The 19,625-nt window shown below is 37.1% G+C and overlaps 2 protein-coding genes across 6 annotated transcripts in view; one reads left to right on the forward strand and one right to left on the reverse strand.

Moving 5' to 3' along the window:
• The window catches only part of ttc21a (tetratricopeptide repeat domain 21A), a 39,567-nt gene that overhangs the window by 19,050 nt on the left and 892 nt on the right, over nt 1-19,625 (reverse strand). For 2 of the 5 annotated variants that reach the window (XM_067434423.1, XM_067434422.1), the window contains 9 exons: nt 17,624-17,773; nt 12,885-12,997; nt 5,533-5,643; nt 5,274-5,440; nt 3,760-3,882; nt 3,533-3,690; nt 2,488-2,572; nt 1,625-1,723; nt 1,138-1,330 (listed from right to left, as the gene is read on the reverse strand). In XM_067434423.1, coding sequence (XP_067290524.1) covers nt 1,138-1,330; nt 1,625-1,723; nt 2,488-2,572; nt 3,533-3,690; nt 3,760-3,882; nt 5,274-5,440; nt 5,533-5,643; nt 12,885-12,942 — 994 coding nt within the window. In that variant the 5' untranslated portion in view covers nt 12,943-12,997; nt 17,624-17,773. Of the gene's footprint in view, nt 1-1,137; nt 1,331-1,624; nt 1,724-2,487; nt 2,573-3,532; nt 3,691-3,759; nt 3,883-5,273; nt 5,441-5,532; nt 5,644-7,341; nt 7,472-7,558; nt 7,681-12,884; nt 13,017-17,623; nt 17,774-19,625 lie in introns of those variants that run through there. The other 3 variants (XM_067434425.1, XM_067434421.1, XM_067434424.1) reach the window with 2 other exon arrangements.
• On the forward strand, nt 8,087-18,106 carry gorasp1b (golgi reassembly stacking protein 1b). Its single transcript, XM_067434430.1, has 9 exons — nt 8,087-8,166; nt 9,326-9,406; nt 9,810-10,013; nt 11,318-11,404; nt 11,530-11,660; nt 12,909-13,029; nt 14,209-14,290; nt 14,716-14,841; nt 17,685-18,106. Exons 1-9 carry the CDS (start codon nt 8,110-8,112, stop codon nt 17,804-17,806), a joined length of 1,011 nt encoding a protein of 336 aa, XP_067290531.1. The 5' UTR covers nt 8,087-8,109; the 3' UTR covers nt 17,807-18,106.

Consider the following 19,625-nt stretch of genomic DNA (forward strand, 5'->3'; position numbering starts at 1 on the left):
CAAAAACGTGTGTACAACGTACATAAGCAATGCTTTAATCACTTTTTTCTGCTTCTTTTTCTCGTGTTTTGATCCAGAGATCTTTCCTATGCGCAATAGCGCCCCCCTACCGTATAACAGAGAAAATGTCGGAAAATTAAATCAATGATGGGGAAAGTGTTAAAGGTGCACTATGCAACTTTCCGTCCACTGGAGGGCGCCTATTCAAAACAAATGCGTAGTTTGATGACGCAAAGTTTGAGCACAGCATCTTGGGAGATGTGGTCTTCACCTCACAGCCGGTGGAAAATAGGACTGGGGCAGAAATCAGGTTCATGCATGCGGTTATTAACGTTACTGTAGTGTAAAGCAGAGCAGGACCGAGTGTTGTGGACCTGAGCATGGCCGCTGGAGCGATTGTTAAACAAATACCCGCCTCGCGAATACCGGGACTTTTATTATGAAGGGATGGGGACACAGTCGCCGGACGCCTGCACTGATCCGCTCTTCCAGTTATAATTTTGAGGTAATGGAGCTCTGTTTATCATATTAGATACATTTAAGTGTGTTTAAAATGATGTTATGACGTTACTCCGTGCGTTCACTTGTTCACACTGCTAAGAATAAAGCGCTCCTGCCAAATAAAAGCCGAAACCAAGGATAGCGCAGATATGACGCAATTGACAGGCGACTCGCTTAAACGCTATGCTGACACGTCCCGGTCTTTGGTTAAAATAGCAATTTTCTCACAATTTACAAATAGTTGGAAACATCTCGGATATTGTAGGTACTCAACTGAACAAAATATATAACACTGGCCTAGTGGTTTTTGGATATTTTACTGCAAAAATACTACATAGTGCACCTTTAAATAATGTTAACAAATGAAACCTTATTTTAAATTCCTACCAAAAATCTGCACAAAATGTTTTTTTAAAATGCATAATAAATTTAGTACAACAAATACTACCATGGTATATAAATACTTTACATTTAAAATAATGCAACAAATACGTTTGCAAACTGAATTTCGCTTCGCTCTCATTACGGAGACAGTTCAGTCTGTTGACTTTGGTGTGAAATATGACCCAGACATTGCATCAGAGTTTTGTAAAATGATGATAATGTTGCTGACTGGAAGTGATGATAGTACTGTACCTACTAATGCTGATGTGCATTTGGGGTCTGATTTCATTGCTGTAGAGTAGCATTTAAGGGCATCTTTATTCTTATCTTGGAGACTGAGCAGATAGCCAAGTTCACAGAGGACATCAGACGCCGCTAGTGCATGTGACGACACCCGGCGCACAAACACAGACAGCATCTGCAGGATCTCGGTGTTGTGTCCACACTGCAGATGGTGAGAAATATGTAAATGATTTTCTGCTGTGGTCAGAGACTATACTCTAATAATGAGGATGGATAGATTAGTCTCAAGCCAGGGAAACAAGCTCCAAAACAAAAGTGAATAGCTCCAAGATGACCCAAGGGCAAAAAGTATCATGGAAACAAACACTTAGGGATGCAGAGCCCACAGTGAGGACGGTGTGTGTTCATGTGGTAATAAACAAGCCTGGTCTATTAGCACTAACAGTGTATAAGGGGACACCGGATGTTTAGTTACTATATTGACAGTGATTCGCACCAGTCGGCTGATGGGTGCTGTGATCTCCAGATGCAGGCTGGGATTACTGGGCTCAGAGATCTCTAAAGCATTCATTAAAGCTTGAAGACGCTCTTTCACCTGAAATACACAATGGAAAAACATTTGTGGGTCATAGACAAATATGAATGTCTGAGATGAGATGAAAGGAAAAGGAAACAAATTTAAAATCACATTCTTAGGGTGTTTATCCGACAATGACACATTTTTCCTTTGCACACAACAACATTGTCAAAACGATCCCTGTCAAAGGAACACTTCACCGTTTTTAGAAATAGGGCTTATTCAACTTCTTTCCTACATTTAGATATGTGGGCAAATGCGTTTTTGTCTCAGTGCATGCATTGTTTTAGTTTGGCAGGGCTAGCTTAGCTTAGCATAATGAATGGAATCCTATGTTGCCAGATAGCATGTCCTGGGTAAAAGTGATCCAAAAAAAAAAAGAAAAACCCACCTTACTTCTTGTGGCCTTGTCACAACGAGTACAAATAGCGATGCAGATTAAGACTAGGCGATTTCCTAGGCAGATATTAACTTGGGACTATATTATGGGGAAGCACAGACGAAGCACTGCTACTTGGGCACAGAGATATCACGCAACACACTGCGATCGCTCAACAGCCGGGGACGTGAGGATGAGAGCCGTGATATCTCTGCGACCAAGTAGCAGTGCTTCGCTCTGCATTACAATTTAGTGTTCTGTTATCAGAGGAGTCATGGCTTTCAGAAAATATACAATCACACAGTTAGCTAACAATATATTAACAAACAATGTAATAATTATAAACATTTTCATTCAGTATTGAAAATAGTCAATTTATATTTGAATAAAGAAACAGAATTACCATCTCCAGATTTCCATCATTAGCCACAGCAATGACAGTCATCGTTTGAAGAGCTTTCAGATCATGTCCGTCTTTCGCCAGAACTCTGCACATTTTAAACCAAACTCACTCAATAACATCTAACACCATCTACTGTACTATGGGTACACACTACACTCCTATTTGTGTGTGTGTGTTCTGGTATATGTGGTTTATGAGGACACAAATGTGTGTAATGACATGGGTATTACAACATAAACATGGTTAATGAGGGCACTTCCTGTGTCCCCGTAAACCAAATAGCTTTAAAAATGCACGAAACAATGATTTATCAAAAATGTAAAAATGCAGAATGTTTCCTGTGATGGGTAGGTTTAGGGGCAGTATGTGTGTGTGTGTGTGTGTGTGTGTGTGTGTGTGTGTGTGTGTGTGTGTGTTGGGTAGGTTTAGGGGCAGTGTGTGTGTGTGTGTTGGGTAGGTTTAGGGGCAGTATGTGTGTGTGTGTGTTGGGTAGGTTTAGGGGCAGTGTTTGTTGGCTAGGTTTAGGGGCAGTGTGTGTGTGTGTGTGTGTGTGTGTGTGTGTGTGTGTGTGTGTGTGTGTACATGTTTTTTTCTAGCCTGGTGGGGACTTCAACCTGAATGCACACAGACTCATGGGGACTCGTGTCACTGTGGGAACCTAAATTGAGGTCCCCATGGGTACAAAAGCTTATAAATCATACATAATGAGTTATTTTGAAAATGTAAAAATGCAGAAAGTTTCCTGTGATGGGTAGGTTTAGGGGCAGGGGCAGTGAAGGGGGACAGAATATATGGTTTGTAAAGCATAAAAACCATTACGCCTATGGTAAGTCCCCAGAAAGATAGCGCACCAGACGTGTGTGTGTGTGTGTGTGTGTGTGTGTGTGTGTGTGTGTGTGTGTGAGTGTGATGAGTAGGTTTAGGGGTAGTGTAGGGGATAGAATATACAATATAAAAACCATTACACCTATAGAGTCCCCGTAAACCATATATACACATGTAATAACGTGTATACACTCCAATAAAAGCTCAGAAGAGCCCTCACCTCCGGGCGTGCTCCTCCGTTTGATCCCATTCACGCAGAGACATGAACAGCTTCATCTTCATGACGAGCGCTGGGATGAAGTCTGGATGAGAGACTATGATCTTATTGGCGATGTCAAAAGCGCACCGCTCATTCTGCTTCGCCATGAAAAACTCGATCTGCATGGCAAAGAAAAGTTTTAGTCCCTGTAAGATTCAGAGCATTCGTTAGTTTCTAAAACATTTTACTTTTCCCATGAGTCCAAATAAGTTTCCCGTGTTCTGAACGCCACTGTCAAAGTAACATAAGGCCTGATGCCGGTTCTCTTCCGTGTCAGAGGTCATCACAATCCAGCCCTTGAGAATAAGCCCCTGTTGATAAAGAAAAACAACTCAGGAACCAACCAGTGACCTTGTGTTTATCACAGCTTTGAATGCAATATTTCCAAATATGCTCTCAAATTCCCTAATATAACAATAATATTGTAAAACTTGAATAAAAAAAATCTTGCAAAAATATAAAATCTTAGGACTTTCTATACTTATTCTAGTGTTGTGTTTGTAATGCAATGACGTTTTTATTTTAAGAATGCAATTAATCATTTTTTCCCAATTAAAACGTAATTCCTGGGTAACGGTAATGAACGGTAATTTTCTACTATTGTTGGCATTTACAAATGTACCGATCCATAATTGGAGCTCAACAAACAATTAGTGCTCTGAAACTACATTTTAATCACAATTAATATAATCAATTTGGGATTTCATATAGACGTGGGCTCATTTTTAGCTGCTGATAACTCAAAATTCAGAACCAAATTGAAAGGAAAAAAACTATCTGGAAAATGTTTTAAAATGTTTTCCAAATAAAGTAAATGAGATTTTGTTTTTATTCTTAACTCAAAAAACAAAAAAACTAAAACAGATTTGTGTAATCTAACACACAAAGATGGGTTAAATTAATCGCCTGCGTTCTTGTTAGCCAGAAGGACATTCTGTAATATTTTTCAGGATTACCATAAAAACCATCCTCTCATATTATATTATATATATATACACACACACACACACACACACACTTTTCAAATATATTAATTTTAAGATGTAACATTAACAAATGTAATAATTACAATCTAGCCTTTATAAAATATAAAGCAAAACATTAAATATGACTAGTATTTCCAAGTCGACTAGCAGCAGTGCTAATGTTTAATCGACTAGACTCACACATCCCCAATAATAACATGCCTAAAAGTTTACAAATATTAATTAAACACTAGATTGTTATGCATAATGTCATTCTGGATAACAGATGACAGAGGTTTTTTGTTATCCAGGAATGACAAAACTAATATTTTTCTTTATAATCAAGCAGTAACTTAGCTAGCTACAACTTAAGTTAAAACTACAAGGTAATCTTTTAGATCAATATATATATACAGTGTGTGTGTGTGTGTGTGTGTGTGTGTGTGTGTGTGTTCCTGGTCATGAGTGGAAACCGCAGGCGGTGAGTGAAACTGCGTCAAATGTGTGTGTTTTATTGGATATTGGAGCGTAAGTGCATATAATGTGAACAACACCAACATATAGTGTGTATTTGTGTGTATTGTGTTTGTGTTGTGTGTGTAAGAGACTCTTTAGCTCCGCCCACTGTCCGCCTCCATGAGCTCGGCTGTTTTCATAAAGACTCCCTCTTTAAGGTCTTTAACATACCATCTTCCATTTCTGTGTCAACTACTCACGTCCAAACATGCCGTACAAACCTCAGGTGACTTATCAGAGAGTTTCAGCATCGTCTTGATGCATGTTCTGGCTTTGTGGTTCAGCTCCAGGATCCAGTAAAGCAGTGCGGCGTAATACAGCGCTCTGTCACCGGCTGTGGATCCGGACTTCTTCAGGTCAGAGTTCAGCTCATTCACAGCATCTCGATCTGACGTGGATACAGAATGACACACATTATCAACATTTCATTCATCAGCCGTTCAGTTCAGTGTATGTACAGAGCGGCAGGGTCAGAGTTACCAACGGTTTCACAACGCTTGTGAGCGCAAATGAGAGCTACTGTTGAGCACAGAGACAGATGTGGATGATCTTTCAGCTGGACGAGCTCTCGCAAAGCCTCTTGTATGTGACCTGCAATGTATGTGCATGAGCCATCATCATCATCGTCAACATCACTATCATCAGTTGCCATTTAGCATTTTGTACATTTATACATATCATAAATACATAAAAAATGGGAAGAAAGGAAAATGGAAACACTCTTAAAAATAAGGTCTTAGTAGACTTTATTAAGATCGGCGCCATGACAGGTATGAAAGAGGCTGTGAGGGATTATAGACGGACCATGTTTTGTGATGACCAATTTTCCAATTGCGGGGGGTTGGATGGAATGGGAAAAAAAATAATTTTTCATAAGTCATTCAGACATTATAACTCACATTTGCTACTTTATATCACCTAATTCTGAGAGAAAAGTCAGAATTGCAAGACGTAACCTCGTAATTGCAAGAAAAAAAGTCAGAATTGTAAGATAAAAAATGCCAATTACCTTTTTTAATTTTTATTCTGTGGTGGAAACAAGCTTTGTGAATTGTGAGATTATAAAAATTATGAGATAAACTGGCAATTGTCAGAAATTTGAGTTTATATAGGCAATTATGGCTTTATAACTAACAATTCTGACTTTTTTTTTCTTGCAATTGGCGACTTTATAACACCCAATTCTGACTTTAGAATTCTGACTTTTCTTACTGTAACTCACAACTACGTGTTATAAAGTCAGAATGACTTATGAAAAAAAATAAGTCTTTTTCCCCATTCATTTTCCCAAGCCTTTTTTCCCCCCAATTGCGAGTTTATAGCTTACAATTCTGAGAAAATAAGTCAGAATTACGAGATATAAATTCGGGACTGCAAGAAAAAAGTCAGAATTGCATATATAAATATAAACTTTATATCTCACAATTCTGAGGGGGAAAAAAACATGTGAGTGTTATAAAGTCAGAATTGCATGATATAGTCAGGATTATGAGACAAACTCACAATTGCAAAAAAAGTTGCGCAAAATTTTCAACTAAATATCCAGATAAATTGAATTACTAAAATAAATTAACTATTTTAACTAAATTACTGATCTAGCCAAATTCTGACTTTGTAACTCACTATTGCAAGTTATAACGTCAGAATAATTTATGAAAATAGTATTTATTTATTTTTTTTACAAATTCTTTTAATTCCCCCACAATTTCCAATTTGAGAAAAGTCAGAATAGACTTTATAACTCACAATTTTGACTTTATATTTGCCAGATGTAAACTTGCAATTGTTAGATAAAAAGTAGCAATTATCTTTTAAAATGTTTTATTCTGTGGTGGAAACAATCTCCTAGAATTCATCTGTTGTCATCTGGAGTTTTTTTTTTTTTTTTTTTTGTCTATTTAAATTTCTTGGAAATGTATTTTTGCATTGTTTCATTAGCATAACCCAAAAACACATTAAACAGCCAAGTGAAGAGATAAATGTTTATCCCTCACAGCCTCGCTTTCATTCCCGCTCAAAATCAAAGATGGCGCTGCTGTCAATAAGGTCCACTGGCACTCCATAAGAACCGCTTTAACATCCATAAAACCTTTCCATAGCGGGAAAAAAAAACAGTTGTTTATACAGGAAAAGGGGTTAAAATGCTCTTCAAGTTCATACTAAGAAAACGGGTTCTTTTTGAAGATCTGCTCACTTAAGTGTTTTCTGAAACGGTCCTTCTATGGCATCGTTCCCTTTCTGGAACCTTTATTTTTAACAATATGTAAATAAAGTCAAACTTTAGCCTACCTTCCATCAGAGTTGCGAAAGCTTTGAAGAACCGTAGTACAGGATCATTATTATACAACTTTAAACTCTTCACAGCTGTATTTATGGCATGCCTGAAGCATTTCTCCCTCATATAATATATAATTAACGGCTGTTAAAGAAAACATCAGTTATTGCCATTAAAATATGATGGAAAAAAACAAAACAAAAAGATCGAAAACATGAAATGAAAACTCACCAAACACGTCTGATCGTTTTCTGACATATTTTATCCGTATAATTAAACTAATTCACGTTATAATTAGCGGCATCAAAACAACACCTGAGATTTAAAATAACGGAAATCTGCAGTCGGTAGACACCTGCGCAGGAATAATAATCATACACAGACACCATAGCCTCTGTTATCTATTACTAGCGATCTTCCAAGATTGATTACTCATGTCTGTTTAACTGAAGCGAAAACACTACGGTGACGAATTGTCTTTATTTGTATCCCAAACTGTTATATTTCATTTTCGTCTTGTTAATGCTTGCTTTAATAAAGTAGAAATAGTTAAAAAAATTAATTAAAGAAAAGCGAACGAACGGATCCTACTATAGCGAAGGCTTGACGTCAAGAGTCGCTCAGACAGAGTAACGTGATTGGCTAAAAGCAGGCATTCTAATGAATATTAATGAGTAGCTTCAGGAAGGTTACTAAGCAACGTCCTCATGTACTAATCAATATTCATGAGCAGAGCTTGGCTGTAGTAGGATTGCTGTTCGTTCACCGGCTGTCCGCAGTTCATGATGGGTTTGATCCAGAGTGTGTTTGCTGCAGAGGGCGGATATCACGTGCACGCGGTGAGTGCGACATTAATAACAGCTGTTTTAGTCATTATATCGCGTTTAGTTAGACATTGAGTCTAATGAATCAGCCATGAACAGGGTCTGATAAAGTAAATAACACACGACCTAAAGGTTTGTCAAGCGTCAAGTGTCACAGGATTGAAAAATACAAAATGTCTTCGAATTCTGTTTATTAGAGTATTAATCGGAATATTGTAACTTGGAAAAATAGGGGACTTCAAATCCTAATATATTTTTAAGAAGATTTTTGGATTGGTTCCAAATGATGGGACACAAATAATTTTGACTTTTTTCAATTATATTTAAGTATGACAATTTTCTTATTATGACAACATTTGTATATGTTGGTGTACTCTGTATAATTATTATGGATGTATACAGACACACGAATATACACATTTAAGAAATATATACATGAATTTGTATGTATATCCATAATAATTAATTATACACAGTACACCCACGTGTTATGTAAACACAAACTTTTATTTTGGATGTGAATAATGGATTTGACAGCACTAATCTAAACATTCTTAAATCAAGATACATTTACTTAAGAAGCAAAATGACTGAAGATATTAAGTCTTGTTTTGCAATAAAATGTATTAAAAGTGACTATCCTTAAAACAAGAAAAATATCCGTCCATGGGATAAAAAAATGAACTTGTTTTGCCTTTGAATTTAAGCCGGCATGAAAAAGAAGTTTCGATAATCTTTTCTTATCTGTTGTGCCGTATATCGAGTGAAATGCTTCTCAAACAAGAACAAAAGTAGGGCGGGGCTTGATTTTGTCTGAGAGGAATCGATTGGATGGTTGTGGTTTGCTATTGGCTGATCATGTGATTGACAAGTTGCCCCACCCTCATCATCGTCAGAGAAGAGATGAAGCTATTCGGATTCAAGATTATTAAAATATAATATTGTCACTTGGTAAAAACAGGGGACTTAAAATCCTAAATGATTTTCCTTTAAGACGATTTCTGGATCAGTTCCAAATGATGGCACATACAAATATAATTGTATTTTTTTTTAAATTTAAGTATGACAATTTTCTTAATATGACTCAATTTCGGCTTGGTATGTTAATTTTGTCATAATTATGATTTACAGAAGCATCATGGTCTCTTCCATAATATTCCTCTTTAATTCCCAGATCCAGGAGAATTCTCCAGCAGAGCGAGCCGGCCTGGAGCCTTTCTTCGATTTTATTTTGTCTATTGGACACACCAGACTGGTGAGATCTAAACTCCTCCATCTCTGGCCATTTCAGACGCCTGTGTGTGTGGGCATGTTTTTGTGAGGACACAAATGTGTATAATGCCATGGGTATGACACAGGTATTACAGGAGAGGGTGAAATATGAGGACATTACCCATGGCCCCACTTTTCAAAAGGCTTATAAATCACACAGGAGGAGTTTTTATGAGAAAGTAAAAATGCAGAATGTTTCCTGTGATAGGAAGGTTTAGGGGCAGTGTGTGTGTGTGTGTGTGTGTGTGTGTGTGTGTGTGTGTTGGGTAAGTTTAGGGGTAGGGGCAGTGTAAGATCATAGAAAATACGGTTTGTACAGTATAAAAACCATTACGCCTGTGGGATGTCCCCACATTTCACAAAAACAAACGTGTGTGTGTGTTCAGAATAAAGAAAGCAGCACACTGAAAGACCTCCTGAAGGCGAACGTGGAGAAGCCGGTGAAGCTGGAGGTGTACAGCAGTAAAGTGATGAGGATCCGCGAGCTGCAGGTCGTGCCCAGTAACATGTGGGGCGGTCAGGGCTTACTGGGGGCCAGCGTCAAGTTCTGCTCTTTCCAAGGGGCCAATCACAACGTCTGGCATGTGTTGGTGAGAGGCTTTTTTATTTAAAGCCATTAAATCAGTCCAAAAGTCTCAGACTCTATTGAAAATTACTATTATATTTATTTTATAATTATTAAGTAAGGGATAATGTCCACCCAGCCGGTTGTTATCGCAGAATAAACCCCTCCAGAGTGATCAGGACCCCGAGGCGAAGCGGAGCGTCACTCTGAAGGGGTTTATTCTGAGATAACAACCGGCTGGGTGGACATTATCCCGCTTATTACACGGCTACTAGTCTCAAATAAATTAGACACAAAATATTGTCTTGAGATTAAATATTTTATTAGCTCTTACGCAAAGCTTCCGCGAAGAAAAACAGTTCCAACCTGCTTTAAGCCTTTATCTATCGCTGCTAAATGTTGAAAATGAATGCTGAAAGGGTTAGTTCAGCCAAAAATGAAACCAAGCCTATGATTTACTCACCCTCAAGTCATTATAGGTGTTTATGACATTCTTCTGTCAGACAAATACAATCAGAGTTATATTTAAAAAGTCCAGGCTAACGTTAATCCCAGCAGTAGTTGGAGCTGTTTTTGAAGTCCATAAAAAATGCAGCTGTCCGTCAAATAACGTGCTCCACACGACTCCGATGGGTTAATAGAGCCTTCTGATTCCAATCGATGCGTTTGTGACAGAAAAATATCCATATTTAAAACGTTATAAAGGAAACCCGCCTTGAAGTCTTCCATTGTAACCCACGGCTGTTTAAGCCACAAGATGGCGCCAGCGTTAAGCACAGAAGTAGAACCGGTCAAGATAACTCGTAGTACCCGGATGAGCGGGTGTTATCTGGAAATAACGTACCGGTGGAATGCGCGATTGACCAATCAGAATCAGGTATTTCACAGAGCAGTGCTATAATAATAAATAAATTAATTAATAATAATAATAATAATATAATAAATAATTATATTATAATAATCGTGTTATAATAATAATACATAAATTTAAATGAGTACTCATTTAAAAAATACTTTACCATAAGGTATAATTTATTAAACACATTCACTCGCTCGCTCACATACACGCTAGCTCGCACACGCTCACACACACAAGAACAAAAGTAGGGCGTGGCTTGATTTTGTCTGAGAGGAACTGATTGGATGGCTGTGGTTTGCTATTGGCTGATCCCATGTGAGTGACAGTTTGCCCCGCCCTCGTCATCAGAGAAGAGATTTTTTTGCTGAAGGTATTCTGATTATCAAGACTAAGACTTTTGGGCTGCACTGTATGCATTTATTTTTCAAGGATGTTGTTTGTTTAATTGGTTTTAATTGACTTTCTATCAGGATGTAGAACCGAACTCTCCTGCTGAACTGGCTGGACTGAAGCCTTATTCAGACTACATTGTTGGCGCAGACCAGGTGTTGCAGGAAGTAAGATTTATTCAAAGCCAGTTTGATACAGAATCAAACTCTAGAGTCATTTTTACACCTCAAACACTGCATTTGATGTGCATATAAATGTGAAATGAAATCTCAGTGCCTGTAAATGTTTGCAGTCGGAGGATTTCTTCTCTCTGATCGAGGCGTCGGAGGGAAAGGCGCTGAAGCTGCTGGTTTATAACACACACCGTGACCGCTGTAGGGAAGTGATGATCACTCCTAATGCAGCCTGGGGCGGAGAGGGAAGGTTCGTCCGTCAGCAAAACTACAGTACATCTACAATACAGTCACACTGCTCTGATGCTTTTTCATTTTACAGCACTTTGAAACAGGACCTTGTGTTCTAATGTCTTGTAACTTACTTAGTTGTGCACATTCTTCAATAATCATAGAAGATTGCAATTTAAAGTCTGACCAATCAGAGCAGATCAGTCACTTTATTAGTAGACTAATAAAAGTAAAAATGTAAAAAGTAAAAATGTAATCTACGATACACACATGCTGCGTCTCAATTCGCCTACTTATACTACGTCCTGAAAGTATGTACTCTTTTTTGTGAAGAAAAGGTATATACTTTTGATTGCAGCAGAAGAGTATGCAAGCTTCGGGACTACTTCGTCATCTTTAACGGATTCTGTCGCTTAGTTACGAGCATCCCATAACCGTTAAACTGCCCTGTCAATCATCGTCACAGTTCAAATCCTCCACATTCATTTTAATCTCCTACCGTATCGGAGAGAAATGGAGCCGCTCGTTGATCTGCCGTGTGTGTGTCTTTAATGCAGAGACTCCTCTCGTGTGTTTGCAGTTTAAATATAATGATGCATTTAAAAGTTAATGGCCAAACGTGTGATTACAAAAGTTCACAATGCAGCTGCAGGTGAAATATAATGTGGACAGCACTGAATAAATATATTTTTGTCAGGTTAAATACTGATAAATGATCACTCAAACCTTTATCTAAACTTCTCTACTTAACCGTTGGACTCGCACATCCGCCATGTTTGTAGTTTTTTTAACGTTTTTATCCACATTTGTAGTTCTAATCGAAATCACGTCAAACTCGCAATGGGTTGTGGGTAATATCAGCCTTAGAGTACTTCTGTACTTTGAATTTGGACCGGAAATAGTAGTAAATTCGGATGCTTTGCATCTTCTCCACATGAACAACACCAACCAAACTCTTCCAGTCTCAGCTACAACTACAGTGTTTGAGGGGCGGAGCAAAGAGATGCAGTTCAGCCAATCAAGACCAGAGGCTGGTATTATGCTAATTAGTTACAGCAGGAAGTGAAACTGGGAGTACTGACGACCTGTTTCAGTGCAGAATCAATAACTCCATTTATCTTTAAAACTTTGCAGACCTTTTACATTCACAAACAGCTCGATTATATATTTTATACACTGCATTACAGGTCATATCCCAAAAAGCATAATAGGTGCATTTTAAACAGTATATATTTGTACTCACACGTGTCCTGTTTGTGATTCTCAGTCTTGGTTGTGGCGTTGGGTTTGGGTACCTGCATCGTATCCCCATGCGCCCGTTCACATCAGATCAATCCCAGAATGCATCTGCAACATCTGGACACCAAGAGGACAAACGCTGGTCTGAGGTAGAAGCACAGATCTCACAGTATATCTCCAGCTCATATTACACTCAAAAATGCTATGAAAATATTATTTAGGAAAAAATATATATATATCTTTAAAACATTTTAAAATTTATATTAGGCTTTACCATTTATATTTGATATTTTGAGCAAAATATACTCTTCATAAGATTCCCCATCATAACAATGTGTATCGAATAGAAACCATTTTGCCATAGAATAAAAAATTAAAAAGGTAATTGCAAATTTTTTATTTCACAATCGACATTTGACGCAATTCTGAGTTTAAACCTCACAAATCTGAGGAAAAGTCTGAATTGCACAATATAAACTCATTATTATGATATTTTTTAGCAAATGCAAGTTATTAACTGACTTTTCTCTTTGTTTCTTCTTTAAACCCACATTTTTTGAGAGTCTGAATTGCAAAATAAATAATTCTGACATTTTCTCACAATTGTGAGTTTATAACTATAAGTATGACTATAATATATAATAATTATGACTTATATTATAATTATATGATTATGGCTTTTGGAGTTATGAAATATAAACTCACTATTCAGACTTTCTTCCAATTTTTATAGTTTATTATCTGCAATTCTGACTTTTTTCTCTTTGCCATGAAAAAAGTCAGTATTTTCAGTCAACTCACAATTAAAAAAAAGGTAATTGTGACTTCTGACATTTTTTTCTTCTCACAATTCCGAGTTTAAACCTCAAATCAGAGAAAAAGCCAGAACTATGAAACAAACTCACAATTAATTTTCTCTTTTGAGGTGAGAAAATTAATTTTCTCTTTTGAGTTATAAACTGACTTTTTTCTCCTTTTGCAAAACAATCAGAATGTTTAGATATAAACTCGATGTCATTTTTTTATTTTATAAACTAAAAAATGTAATTGTGGCTTTTTATCTCAATTCTGACAGTCCGAATTACAAAATATAAACAAACAATTCTGACATTTTCTTGCAAATTTGAGTTTATAAAGCTTGCAATACTGACTTTGTTCTCTTTTCAAAAAAAAGAAAAGTCACAATTTTTAGACTAACAAAAAATTTTGACTAAAAAAAAAGAAGGTAATTGTGACTTTTTCATCTGACGATTCAGGGTTTATAATCTCTACATGCTAAATAAAGGTGAAAATGTTCTTGGGCAGAGTTTTAATTAGTCTGATTCCAGTCATTGCTAGATGAGTTGGAGCGTGGCGTGATGGCAGACGCTGCTGATGGATTCGGTTCAGAATCACACCAGAGATCTCCAGGTGGGTCAGATGATCATATGCCACTTCAAATCAAGCTATCATTATTATTAACACATAATAAAGTAATCAGAACAATCTCATATGGTAGCAAACAGTGGTGATACACCTACAGAATATGATGAACAATAAATAGTGCAAAAAAATAGAGGGCATCAAAACCAGAGGTGGACAAAGTACACAACTCCATTACATACATTTTACTCCATAAAATCAGTGATGAGTGTTCAAAAAATGCTGGAAAATCCTTGAGGACACGTGTCTCTACAAGAGCGATTACTGATAGGCCGTGTGCAAAAGCGACTTTCAACATGATATTTGTCTTTCAAAAGTAAAGTACAGATAGTAAAAGTGTACTCGATTACAATCCTAAAGTAAATGTTCTTAGTTACTCTCCACCTCTGATCAAAAGCAGTTTTTGTTGACAGACACGTTTGAGACGACGGCTCTGGATCTCTCCAGACGTGTGGATTCATCCACTACAGATGGCACTTCCTCTTTGATAGTGGATGAAGATAATGGCGTCTGCAGCTGTGAGGATGCATCTGCTTTGAGTAAGCATCAAAATAATTATAATAATAGATTGTATTTATTTTTTGTAAAAAAATTAATAAATACTTAGCATATATACATTATACTAGCCTGACGTGTTCATACTCAACTCTAGTCAGAATATGAGTCTGATGCTCCATTGGGCTGTGATTATGGGGCGTGTTTCAAACCAACCAGGAAAGACCTCGATTGGACAGACCTTCAACCAATCAGAACTCAACTGCACTGTGTTGCCAAATCTGCGGTTTTCCCACGGGTTGAAGCGACCTCAATTATGTGATATATAGACCCAGGAATGTGAATCTGTCTGCACGCGCGCTGGAATAAATGATCTTTGCCGGTGTTGTAAAAACAGAATTTAATGAGACACAGAGTACTTACCCAACATGATCATCATTTTTGAGAGAAATAGTGAAGGTGATGCAGATACGAACAAGCTCTCCGTTTAGGATTAGAACAAATATAATCCAAGAGCCTTTGATGACGTGATGATTACGGTACTGTTGATCATCTGTCCATCATCGGCTAAAGCCCGCCCTGATTATCTCATTGGTCAGTTTCTGTTGATCATCTGTCCGTCATCGGCTAAAGCCCGCCCTGATGATCTCATTGGTCAGTTTCTGTTGATCATCTGTCCGTCATCGGCTAAAGCCCGCCCTGATGATCTCATTGGTCAGTTTCTGTTGATCAGCTGTCCGTCATCGGCTAAAGCCCGCCCTGATGATCTCATTGGTCAGTTTCTGTTGATCATCTGTCCGTCATCGGCTAAAGCCCGCCCTGATGATCTCATTGGTCAGTTTCTGTTGATCAGCTGTCCGTCATCGGCTAAAGCCCGCCCTGATGATCTCATTGGTCAGTTTCTGTTGATCATCTGTCCGTCATCGGCTAAAGCCCGTCCTGATGATCTCATTGGTCAGTTTCTGTTGATCATCTGTCCGTCATCGGCTAAAGCCCGCCCTGATGATCTCATCGGTCAGTTTCTGTTGATCATCTGTCCATCATCGGCTAAAGCCCGCCCTGATGATCTCATTGGTCAGTTTCTGTTGATCAGCTGTCCGTCATCGGCTAAAGCCCGCCCTGATGATCTCATTGGTCAGTTTCTGTTGATCATCTGTCCGTCATCGGCTAAAGCCCGTCCTGATGATCTCATTGGTCAGTTTCTGTTGATCATCTGTCCGTCATCGGCTAAAGCCCGCCCTGATGATCTCATTGGTCAGTTTCTGTTGATCATCTGTCCATCATCGGCTAAAGCCCGCCCTGATGATCTCATTGGTCAGTTTCTGTTGATCATCTGTCCGTCATCGGCTAAAGCCCGCCCTGATGATCTCATTGGTCAGTTTCTGTTGATCATCTGTCCATCATCGGCTAAAGCCCGCCCTGATGATCTCATTGGTCAGTTTCTGTTGATCAGCTGTCCGTCATCGGCTAAAGCCCGCCCTGATGATCTCATTGGTCCGAACCGTTTCTGTTCAGGCATAATTACTCCTCTATGGATCGAGTCCAGACCAAATCTGAGCTCAGATGTTGTGGGCGGGGCTGAGTTCAGCTGCCATCCAGGCTAATATTATACAGTTTTCAATCAACAATATAAGGGAGGCTCAAATATTTTTGTATAAGCATACATATAAACCAGAACAAGACAGAACGAATAAAAACAAAACAAAAAAAGACAAAAAGAAAAAGCGGAAGTAGAATACAATTTTGTAGCAACTAAAATAAGAGTTTATACAAATACTGATTGTAAGAAGTCTATTAACGGTTGCCAAATATTATAAAAACCTGAGATTATCCTTCAACAAATATCAAAAAAAAATTCCAAATGCAAAGTATTGGACAGATCTCAAAGCCACATTTTGTTAGTGGGTATTAGATTTTATTTGTAATGTACTTTTCATTCCGAAGAATCTCAAAGTGCTACGATGGAAAAGGGAAAATAACAAAAATGAATAAGTAAAAATATAGAATAATAAAAACTAGGGCTGTGCGATATTGAAGAAAAGTGCGATATGCAATATCTTCTTAAATAATTCGATATGCGATACCCTATTGCTATTAGTGTTTAAAATCTATTTAAATTATATTTTTAAAAAGTATGAGAGTGATAGTATTTGTGTTTCACATTCTTTCTGGGAAAAGAAAGCATCGCTACAACTTCTGAAAGTGACCAGCAGTGTTTTAGCAAAAATGTATGTCACAAATCTGACAATATAATTTTAACACCAATGTAAACGAGCAAATAACGTAATGCAAATATTTACATACCAAAACTTCTTTGCTTGATTTGGTTATATATAGTTATATCAACCTAAAACTGAACATCTAGAACATGCAGGTTAACAAAGACTCCTGAACTAGGAGTGGACGATTAATTTTATTTTTTATTAATCTGTTATTAAAAATAAAAACAGTAGTCTTCACTTGAATTAAATATGCACTGATACATAATAAAGCTACAAAGGTTATTCAGCCGAGAGCACGGAGTGATTTTCTCTTGTTCTTCTGTTGTTTGACATACAGCGGCAGGTTAGCTGTATTAGCCGCCTGTCACTTTAAGACGTTTCGCTGTGTGTGTCAGATAGCAGACAGTGCAAGACTGCAAGGAGCCATAAGTAACAGTCGTGCCCAGTACACTTTTCACAATGTTGAAGTAAGCTATTAAAATCATTCAGATATTGTGTGCCATTGCGATATGCATATTGCGATGTGTACATTTGCGATATTTTGATATATTGCACAGCCCTAATAAAAACAATCAACACAAAGCCTTTCTGAACAGAAAAATACCTTTAAAGCCAATGATGCTCGTCTCTCCTCTGCTCACGTGCCACATTATTCCCTTGTGAAGGTCGGTCTGAAGACAGGCTGAGGATCTCGACAGCGGTCCAGGAGGACGATTCAGGGATCCAGACGCCTCCTGTGATCTTAAACATGGAGCTAAGGGAGGACGAGGATGTGACATCTACATGAGAATCAGCTGAGACGCACGGTTTCGTGAGGATGTGCTCAGGGTGGCGTTAGGGCCAGATTACAGGAGTTTTACCGGCTGCGGTAGAATTAATCAAATCTGTTGAAGCGCCGGAGAACTTCTCGGAAACATTCACTGCTGTTGTAGAGCGCCGACATGCAAGAACGCACAGGAAAACACGCTTAAAAGAGTGTGGAACTTCAGTTTGCACACATAAAATATTGAGAAACTACATCTTCATCTGCTATAGTGTGAACATCATAAAATGTTTATAGTGCGTTTCACTCCAAAACTAAAGAAAAACCTGGAAAAATTATATTTGCATGCATGCATGCGTATATATATATATATATATATATATATATATATATATATATATATATATATATATATATATATATACACACACACACATACATATATGCATACAAATATAATTTTAATATAATATCTATATATATATATATACACACACACAGAGTACACAGTTTGGAAATTTGCTTAAAAAGGCTGCATTTATGTAATCAAAAATACAGTAAAAAGTTTGAAATATTACTCCAGTGTAAATCATCTGTTCTCTATGTGAATATATATTAAAGTGTGATTTATTCCTGTGATCAAAGCTGAATTTATCATCATTACTCCAGTCTTCAGTGTCACATGATCCTTCACTAATCATTCTAAGATTATTTCTTCTCATCAATTTTGAAATGTGTTAGCTGATTAATTATTATTTCGTAATTTTTTGGGAAATCATGATACTTCTTAATTATTTTTGTTTCAGTTTTAATTTATTTATTTATTATTTATTTTATTGTTATTGTTTTAAATCTGTAGCACTGAGATTTTGTTTAATATAAAGTGCGTTAAAAATAAAATGTATTATTACATTGCCATTCAAAATGGGGTGAGTAAGATTTAAAAAAAAATAAAGTGAAAGAAATATATTAATACTTTTATTTAGCAAAGGCACATTACATTGATTTAAAAAAAGACATGAAATTATTAAATATTACAAAAAGTACTGTTTCAACTAAATGCTTTCTATTCATCAGAGAATCCTGAAAAATTAAATGTATCAGTTTCCACACAAATATGAACAGTTTTCGACACTGATAATAATCCTAAATGTGTGTTGATCATCAGATCCTCATCTGAGAATGATTAGTGAAGGATCATGTGACACTGAAGACTGGAGTAATGATGATAAATTCAGCTTTGATCACAGCTCATTTACATTTAAATATTAATATTTCACCTTTTTTTACTGTATTTTGGTCAAATAAATGCAGTCTTGAGCCTTATTCGGACGGTAATTGTTTCTCACGTTGGCGTGTGTAAAATACATGTGCAGTCACCTCAGTGATAAACTCGTGCATTCGGATCGGGAACTCGCTGCTCACCTGCTCAATAACACGACTGTCTGCTGTTAATAAAATGTCATATGCTTGGTGTAATATAAGAATAAATGCATATCAAATTTAATATAGGAAAATAATATCCTGATTATTATTTAAATCAGTTTAAAAACAGGAAGATATATAGACACACATAGTTCAAATGGTTTTCTGTCTTTTATTTGATCTTAAAATAAAGGATGTCATTTTATTCCACATGGAAATGAGCAGAAATAAGTGAACACAGCCTCTTATTGACACGAGGTGATCATAAAGCGGTGGTTATTCTAACTGATATAATCTGCTGTTATAACGGCCCGTCTCAAATCTTTACGTGCTTTTCTTCTCTTTACTCTTCATGCGGTGATGAAATATATTGCTCTTGTAAATACGTGCCAGCATTTCAGTAATAAAAGTCTAATGT

The sequence above is a fragment of the Pseudorasbora parva genome, chromosome 24, assembly GCF_024679245.1.
Source record: "Pseudorasbora parva isolate DD20220531a chromosome 24, ASM2467924v1, whole genome shotgun sequence".
In the NCBI taxonomy this organism is placed as follows: Eukaryota; Metazoa; Chordata; class Actinopteri; order Cypriniformes; family Gobionidae; genus Pseudorasbora; species Pseudorasbora parva.

Excerpts from the sequence above, each read along its gene's own strand:
- gorasp1b (XM_067434430.1), top strand. The coding sequence starts at position 8,110 with ATGATGGGTTTGATCCAGAGTGTGTTTGCTGCAGAGGGCGGATATCAC. Across the intron at positions 11,405-11,529 it reads CAGACCAGGTGTTGCAGGAA|TCGGAGGATTTCTTCTCTCT; the intron begins GTAAGATTTATT and ends AAATGTTTGCAG. Across the intron at positions 14,291-14,715 it reads ATCACACCAGAGATCTCCAG|ACACGTTTGAGACGACGGCT; the intron begins GTGGGTCAGATG and ends TTTTGTTGACAG.